General features: G+C 34.9%; 2 protein-coding genes across 2 annotated transcripts; one reads left to right on the top strand and one right to left on the bottom strand.

Annotated features, from left to right (window-relative positions):
- The first annotated feature begins 379 nt into the window (after positions 1-379).
- LOC113064360 (guanine nucleotide-binding protein G(I)/G(S)/G(O) subunit gamma-3) lies at positions 380-3976 on the top strand. Its single transcript, XM_026235125.1, has 3 exons — positions 380-560; positions 1805-1904; positions 3040-3976. Exons 2-3 carry the CDS (start codon positions 1806-1808, stop codon positions 3166-3168), a joined length of 228 nt encoding a protein of 75 aa, XP_026090910.1. The 5' UTR covers positions 380-560; position 1805; the 3' UTR covers positions 3169-3976.
- An 843-nt stretch (positions 3977-4819) lies between these two features.
- Positions 4820-6529, bottom strand: LOC113064359 (barrier-to-autointegration factor). Its single transcript, XM_026235124.1, has 3 exons — positions 6381-6529; positions 5650-5820; positions 4820-5545 (listed from the first exon to the last, which is right to left on the bottom strand). Exons 2-3 carry the CDS (start codon positions 5773-5775, stop codon positions 5399-5401), a joined length of 273 nt encoding a protein of 90 aa, XP_026090909.1. The 5' UTR covers positions 5776-5820; positions 6381-6529; the 3' UTR covers positions 4820-5398.
- Positions 6530-8841: the final 2312 nt, after the last annotated feature.

Raw genomic sequence — 8841 nt, 5'->3', positions numbered from 1 at the left:
CACTGAGTCAAAATGGAGCCTCAGTACAAGACAAAGATGCTGAGACTGCAGCAGTTCCCATGGTAACAGATCAGGGAGAGGGAAGGCTCACTTATTCAGAAGCTTCAGCAACACCACCGGCAAACTAAACAAGAAATATTTCTTGCTATCAAATATTTCAGTATCATTTTAAACAATATAAATCATTTCTGTGCGATTTTAGTTTTAAATTCACTGCTTTACATCAATGCATTTCCCTCCCCCACTATCAACCCCATGCTGGTAGAAAAATGGTATGAGCCAGCCCACAGAATAAATCAGTCCCAATCGGGCGCCCTCCCTCTGGCCGGCACATTCCACTCACTGCAGAGGGGAGTTTTATGAATGTACCAAGAGACTGGTGTTCATTGTAGCAGAATTGCAGTGCACTGGACTGTACAGAACTGGGTAGCATCCACACTGTCTATGAGGGTGCGGTCCGGCTGCACTGAGAGCAACAACACTGACAGATAGAGAGAGAGAGAGAAGGAATAAGAAAGAAGAGGAGGGAGAGATATCACCACACGAGGAATACAGCAAGGGTAAGAAATAGTGTGAAAGGGAGAAAAGAAGGTAAAATAGTCTCAGAATGACAAAAAATAGACGTATACACCCCTGTGGTCTTTTTTTATGCTTCTTGATCTCCATTAACTCCTATTTTATACATCGTTTTAATGTATTGTTATCATTTCATTATTGAAATTCAATGCTTTTTTTCTAATTCATATTTTTGTATCTGTCTGAGTAGCTGTGATTGTCATTTCTGTATCTTTATCTGTATCTTTTTTTTTCTGTCTGCAACACATGATTTCCTCATCCATTGATGTCTAAATGTTACATTGAACCAGATTCCATTCAAAACGGCAGTTTTTCTTCTTCATTACTCAGAATAATATGGTATATTACATGTGGTGATTGGATCCCTTCAAGCACATCCTATGTGCAAAATGGGGCCGGCATGCCCCAATACACTGCTTAAATCCTATTCAGAATTATTCTACTCATAGGCTATTTTATATATACGTATACACACACACACACACACACACACACACACACACACATATATATATATATATATATATATATATATATATATATATATATATATATATATATTTGTTTGTATATATATATATATATATATATAGAGAGAGAGAGAGAGAGAGAGAGGGACAGAGAGATGATCATGAATAGCTCTAAATCTGTTTATAGAAAGATTTCCAGTGATCTTCTCCTGGAAATGAAGGGATTCAGGATGATGAAATGTGTTGCTATCAGATCGTTGCAATCAAAGGTGAGGTTTTGGTTTTCTAGGGCAGCAGCTTTTAGCAAAGCAGTAGTAAATAATACCAAGGGAGGAAAGACTGAAAGTGAAGCAGAGGGTATGAGAGTCTTGGACCACAAGAAGATGCTTCCATTAGAGACTGTATGTGCACTATAAACAGAATCACTAACAATTAACAATAAGGTTTCATTTGTTAAAACTAGGTACTTATCATTTACTAATACATTATTTATATCTAAAGTTGTATCTGTTAATATTATTGAATGGGTGAGCTAACATAACAGTTGTCTTATTTTTTTTTTTTTAATAAGGGTCAATACTGTAATAGATGTTTTGTTCATTGAAAGTTAATGTTAGTTAATCCATTAACTAAAAGGACCTTGCTGTAAAGTGTAATCCTCTGATTCTTTAATAGTGGTAGCATCATTAAACCAATTACATTCTTCTTTAGATTTTTTTTTTTATTTGCATCGATGGTTTTGTGTGTGTATGTGGCAGGATGAAAGGAGACACCCCTGTGAACAGCACCATGAGCGTCGGTCAGGCCAGGAAGCTGGTGGAACAGCTGAAGATTGAAGCCAGTTTTTGTCGGATCAAGGTGAGGTTTGCCATGCAAAATAACCAGAAAATGTGACAAACAGGAATCCGATCAGTGGGAATCCTGCCTCACTCGCAGAAAAAAGGGGACAAAAACTATCACTGGGGTGGTACCTTTTCAAAAAGGACACAATTGTAGTTTTTAGGTAATAATATGTACACTTTCGGTACTTATATGTATCTTTAAAGTACCAATATTGACTCTTTAGGTACAAAGGTGTCCCTTGTAATAAACTACCGCACCAGTGACAGCTTTTTTGAGAGTGTCTTATTATACCAGCCTGTACGTAGCAGACTAATTTGTAATCAGATGTGATCAAAGATCTGGAATCAGGTTAATAGGTTTGACCTGATTCTCCAGTCCCCCTGGTAAAGTGTGTCCTACAAGTAGAATTTGAAGCATTCAACAGTCTTTAAACATTGACCTCAACCTTGCATTTCACTCATATAATGTTATATTGGATTAAAATGCTGTTTTATCCATAATACGAAGGCGAAGTTTATTAAGCAGGACACTACAGGCAAAACCAGTGTTTTTCAGATGCTGGTCAATTTTGACATTATTTTGTATCCATCACTTGTCTTCATTTTAATCTAGAAAGAAAATACTCAAAATACCCATTCAAGTGTTCATTTTATTACACTTTATTTCTGTCTGTAGTGTCTTCAGTTGCAAGCATGTTTTCTCAATTTTTTTTTCTAATGTGCAGAAATCTTAGTAGCACTTACATACATTAAAATGTGTTCTGAAGGTGTTTATAAAATGGCAAGTTCATATAACATTTGCCTGATTTTGTATAATTTTTTAAATAATGTTTGACAATATTTTCTGATTTATGGAGTGATCCAAAATCCTCTCTATAAAAACTCAACAAAACAAAACAAGAAGTTTTGTTCAGATTCCTCTTTTAGTAATCTATACAATTTAGTGCATATTTAATTGCAACATAACATTTCAGAAAACTTTTACAAAACAATTATCTTAATTTACTGGGGAAAGGTGATATCTATTTGTTCTTTTCTTTTTACCTGATTCCCCTGCAGTGTCTTACCTTGAGAAGAAATCAATCAGCTGAGAATCAATAACTGTTTTAGTGCTTTTAATTGCAGCACTGATAATCTACCTGAATTCTTAGGTGTCTAAGGCAGCGGCGGACTTGATGGCATACTGTGATGCCCACGCATGTGAGGACCCTCTCATCACCCCTGTGCCCACTTCAGAAAACCCCTTCAGGGAGAAAAAGTTCTTCTGTGCTCTTCTCTGAAAAGGACACCGGAGACGCAGACTTAGTCTCATTTAGATGATAATGATTTATGTACGCACATCACACAACACAACACATTACTCGACACAGCAAAATAAATCCCAAATTAAGCTTTAATAAATGCAAATTTCAGCAATTGACAGCGCCAAATTGACAAAAACATGCTTGTGAGAATATTTTTATTCTCCTGATTTTTTTTTGGGGGGGGGGGCTTGTTCCTTTTAATTAAAGGGATGAAATAACATCAAGATTGATGCAAACTGATTAGATGAAATCACACACTGATACACACATATGCAAGCACACAGTTTTTTAATTAAGCAAAAGGAAATAGGTGCGGGTCTGGATATTTCAATGATTTCAAATGTTATTATATTCAAGACATTCGTTGTGTTATTCACAATAGCAAACTCTGGTGATTTACAAATTCTTTATGTATATTTAGATTTTTTTTTTTTTACATGTTTTGTTTGAGGTGGCGATGTACTCTGGTAGACATTTCTGATGAACTGGTAGAGCTTCTAAAGTTTAGATCATTGTGAGAAGGTGAGACTGCTGATACCTACACACAAATACCACCAGTGCATAGTGTTCCTAAAGGGATTTGTTATTTCCTAAAACCAATTAAGTTTTTCTGACCACTTAAACAAGAAGTAGAGGTATCTAGTCTCTAAGAGTTGGAAATGAACTTAAAAGACAAATTATTGGAGAAAAATGTAAAAAGAACATCTGTCAAAAGTTGTTGTCCCAAGTAATGGTTTAATACTGCAGACAGAATCCAATGAATGAATGAATAAAACTTTTAAACACAAAACACTTATGTGTACCGCTTATTGAGATTTAGAAGAAAAAATAACTCACTACTGTTTTTGAGGAAATTTATATTTTTTCTTTTATTAAGCAAAGATGAAAAATCATAAGTGACAGTAGACTTATGTTACAAAAGATTTCTATTTCAAATCAAAAATGTAAATAAAATATACTTTTCAAACTTTCTAGTTATCATTCTAGGATCACCGTTATTACAATATTAAGCAGCACAACCATTTTCAACTTTGATAATAAATGTTTCTTGCGCATCAAATCAACACATTAGAACAATTTCTGAATGATCATGACACTGAAGACTGGAATAATGATGCTGTAAATTCAGCTTTACTTTTACAGAAAAAAATACATTTTAAAGAAACAGTAAAATAGAAAAGCTATTCTTATATATTTCATAATATTACTAATTCTACTGATAAATTAAATGCAGCCTAGTCAAGATGAGTATGAGATACATCTTAGTCTTTAAAACTTATTAACTATCGCAAACTTTTTAACAGTGGTGTAAGTTCATGATTTTTTATAATTCAAAGCAAAACAGGTAATTCCACTAACGTAACAACAGGTTGAGCTGGATTGGTAACACTGTTTTTCATTCCACATACTCACCACACACCCTATCAATTATTACTTTTTGGATAATCTGATCAAAAAGAAAAAATAAATGCAAAAAAAAATAAATAAATAGTAATAAGTAGATTCATAAGATTTAGGAGTTTCTTAGACCATTCATGTAGCATTTTAAACATCTAACAGCAACAAATGCCAATCAAGAAGTGAATGAAGTGGCTACACTACGCAGAATGAATCAGGACCACGCTTCTTTTGGTACACATGAACAAGTAAAACAAATCCAGACTTTTATTAAGGCAATTTAGTGGCTGGGGAGCATAAAAACCATGATGAAATGATACCATTATTCATCTGATCATCTGGGTAATACATATTACAGAACAGTGACAAGTTCACATAAACCTTTAAAAGTGGCACATTTTGGACATAGTCAGTTAAAACTTTCAAACATCATAAACAGAGAAGGGGAAAGACTTGTAGAATGATTTGTGTTGCTCATGGCAAATGTGTTTTTGGATTACTGCTGCATGTACAGCCTGGAACGGAACGGCATATGCATGGATTTTTGGATGATTTTGTGCCACACCCCCAAAACTACAGATCCAGTGTGAATGATGTTTGAACAACACAAGAGGAGTAGTTAATTATTACAAGTGTACCTATCTAAAAGACCTTCTAATGCGATTATTCTATGCTAAGAATTAATATCAATACATCCACAAATTATGTCCAAAAAGTCTAAACTATAAAGTGAGGTAAATGTATTTCACATACAAATGTGAGTGTGTGTGTGTTGGGGGGTGAATATACGACAACAACAAAACTTCCACTACAGGAAGGAGTCACACCACTCTCTCAGACAGCTGTAACAGTCGCCCTGCTGTTTAGTGTTGGCTCCACAAGTGTCCTTCAACCATTCCCGAAACAACTCTTCATCTTTCCTCAGCACCAAGAACTGTCCGAGAACCACATACGCCTAGAGGAAGAAAAACAAAACAAAAAGTGAAAAAGAAAGAAAAATTAATAGTTTCAGTTTCATGACTACAGGGTATATTAATAAAACATATTTTTATATCATACCTTGTCAAAGCCCTTCTCTTCCAATCTCTTTCCAAGAACTTCACCGATTCCTGCGAGAGCCATCACGGTCTTCTCCCCCATGGGCTCCGCCACAAAGTCCTTGTGTTTTTGTGATGTCGACGACATTGTTGATTTGTATCAGAGAGGGTTGTGGGATTTTAGGTTGACTTTCTTTAATGGCATAAGGCAGAGAAACAGGACAAAAACATTTGTGTTAAAAGGTTTGATTTCTTCACAGCCAAAAACTAACTGCACATATGATTCAAACCAAAAGGAAAGCATAAAAGCATATTCAACTCCTGATATAATTTCAGCTAACCTTACTGCAAGAATGCAAATGTGCCTTCCCTGAAAATCAGCCAATATTAATATGTATCATAACACTGAGAAAGGAAAGTGAAGGTAAGTTAAGAGACTAAAGTGAAAGCAAAAGTAAAAACTACACAAAGGATTAATAATACCATCAAAAACGCATCAGATAGATAATAACTAATAAATAAATTGTTATGAAATTATGCAGATGATAAGAGTAAAGAGTTCCTAATTTAGTTTTTGCGGTCTCGCCTCATTTCTTCGCGGTCAGCGCCACACAATGACAGCTGACACACCATTCTCCGTTCATTGAAATGATAATAATAATAATAATAATAATAATAACCTAAGTGGCAAACACAACAGAATGAACAGCATTCTTAATCAAACGTGCAGCTGTATCATTGTTTATATCATACCTGCACACTATCATGGAGAGATTTCAATCCTCATCCACAAACGCCGAGAGGCTCACACTTCACAGTCTCAGTGCGCCCAAAATAACCAAATAACACACACAGCGCAGCTTCCTGCTCCCGCCTTTAGAAAGAAAAACGCCACTTCCGCTCGAACCACGCTGCTGTTCAGAGACACGGCCTCCTAGTGGCTCCAGTTATTTGGTGGAACTCAAATAGAAATTTGAATAGATATTTTATTTTTATTTTTATTTTTTTTAATTTTTTTTACAACCAAATGAACACATATTGTATATTAACAAGTTATTTACAGTGTGAAATGCTTTAAAAATGTATTGTTTAATAATAGCACAGCATCCAGAATAGAATCTTCATTCCAAGAATTCAGTACATGTACTAATGAAAACTCACATCCCACATTCACATTTCTGACGAGTTTGACAGTACAAGTCATTTTCTGGTTCTGGTTCTGATTTTCTGCATAGACTGACAGGGCCGGGAGGAGCGCATACTCTCAGATGAACACAAGGGGGCAGTGATACATTAAAAACTGCTTACATCAACACTGCAGACAAATAGATTTTTATTCTAAGTCTATATATATATATATATATATATATATATATATATATATATATGAGGAAAACTGTTGTTGATTTTCACAAATCGTTTGAACCGTAGAACTGTTTACTGTACAATATAATTTTTTAATTTATTTATTTATTAGTATCCCTACAATTTGCATTGTCCCTAGAATGGCAGTTTTTTTTTTGTTCAGCTGTATTTTATCCGAATACATTGCAAGACTACCTACACTTTTGAAGGGGATATTTCAGATGTCTCATGCTGATCATGCAGAACCATCATGTTATGGTCATGCATTTATCTATAACTCTTCCCGACGCCAATCCAAGAATTGTGCATACTAGCCTGGAATGGAAAGAGAGGTCAGCATGCTGACTTGATAAACTAGCACAGTCAAAAAGTGGTCTTTCCTTTAGAAACAGTTTTTAATCTTCAACTGTACCACAAACCAGTTGGTTGATTATGGTATTGTTAAACTGAATGATTTGATGTTGAATGAATGGTTTGTGTAATGTTGATTGGCTTACTCCTTCCAGGGATGCTTGATTGATTGACACTTGATTGATTTCATGATCAAGGACCGCTCAAATTAGCACTTATTCCATTTTGTTCTCATTGATTATTCTCATGTCTTCTCTGATTTCTTTAACATACAGAGGAGTGATGAAATGATGTATTCCTGATTAAAAAACTATCAGAATAACAAAGGAAGAACACTCTTGTCCATTGCTTGTTAGGACTGTGCGCCTGTCAGAAACATGTTCTTTACTGAGAATGAGCTCTGCTGTGTTTACAAGCTATCTGGAAATAAAAAGAGGAGCTTCACCCTGAATCTTATGCTCTAACTTGCTCATTTTTATCTGTATTTGAAAAAAAAAAAGTGTTGAATAAGTTTCGGAGCTCCACAAACATTCAGACAATTACACACTTAACCTTTGTGTTTCTACAAAATGATTTATTCAGCCCAATCAAAAATATGCTTGTGATGTACTTAAATATTCCATATCCTCCTAAATATTCATTTAAAACACACAGGGGTACATGGTTTCCTTAGATCATAAGTTTTCAGTTGCTCACTGACAGCTTCTAGGAGACTCACGTGGAAGCACAATCATTTGTAATGACTGTGAATGTTTTCCTGAAAGCATGGGATTGCTTGTGCCTAATTCAAATGGACATTAGAACTACGGAGATAGGACCTTTATAGTGGCTATAAGACAAGCACATAAGGGAAATAAAAGGTAATGAATAGTTTGAAACCTTGAGGTTTGTATATGTTTAGGGATTTGTTGTTTATTATTTTGAATCTGTGCTATTTCTTTTGCTGTTTCATTTAGTCCTGATTAATAAAGCAGTCTCACAGAACTTTCAGAGTCTATTGTAAATTCAAATAAAAGAGCCATTGAGCTGCATTTAATCAGGCTTAGCTGCTTAACAGTGAACAAAATTAGAGCAAAGGTTGACCAACTCTTTTGTCAAATAATTCCAATATATTTGTCCGTCCAGCACTATATAAATCAAGCTATTTTTCACTTATTGGTCTTTTTCTAATACATTAAATTTTACACTTTACTTGTAGAAAACTACTTTAAATACAACATGGTATATAATATTTTTGGTAACACGTAGAATTTGAATATAATTTGAGCATTGAGAAATAACTGAACTGTTTCTCTTCTGTTCCTATAAAGATCTTTCTAAGAAAGAAACTAAATACCCTCAACCCCCCAAAACTTGTTTATGGAGGTCTGGTACAGTCACGAACACAACAGGGAGGAGAGAGAGAATAAGGCAGTGTTGTCAGCTCTTAAGTGGACTCTCTTAAATGCTACAAAACTGGATTGTCCGCCTGAAAAACAGGTCAGCGTACCCCTCAGTT

Source organism: Carassius auratus, chromosome 46 (assembly GCF_003368295.1).
Source record: "Carassius auratus strain Wakin chromosome 46, ASM336829v1, whole genome shotgun sequence".
Classification (NCBI taxonomy): Eukaryota; Metazoa; Chordata; class Actinopteri; order Cypriniformes; family Cyprinidae; genus Carassius; species Carassius auratus.
This window is presented reverse-complemented; position numbering and strand designations above follow the sequence as displayed.

What these genes read in the sequence shown, in the direction of transcription:
- LOC113064360 (XM_026235125.1), top strand. Translation starts at nt 1,806, where the DNA reads ATGAAAGGAGACACCCCTGTGAACAGCACCATGAGCGTCGGTCAGGCC. An exon ending in CCAGTTTTTGTCGGATCAAG is followed by an intron (nt 1,905 to 3,039) that starts GTGAGGTTTGCC and finishes CTGAATTCTTAG; the next exon opens with GTGTCTAAGGCAGCGGCGGA.
- LOC113064359 (XM_026235124.1), bottom strand. Translation starts at nt 5,775, where the DNA reads ATGTCGTCGACATCACAAAAACACAAGGACTTTGTGGCGGAGCCCATG. An exon ending in AAGAGAAGGGCTTTGACAAG is followed by an intron (nt 5,546 to 5,649) that starts GTATGATATAAA and finishes TTCTTCCTCTAG; the next exon opens with GCGTATGTGGTTCTCGGACA.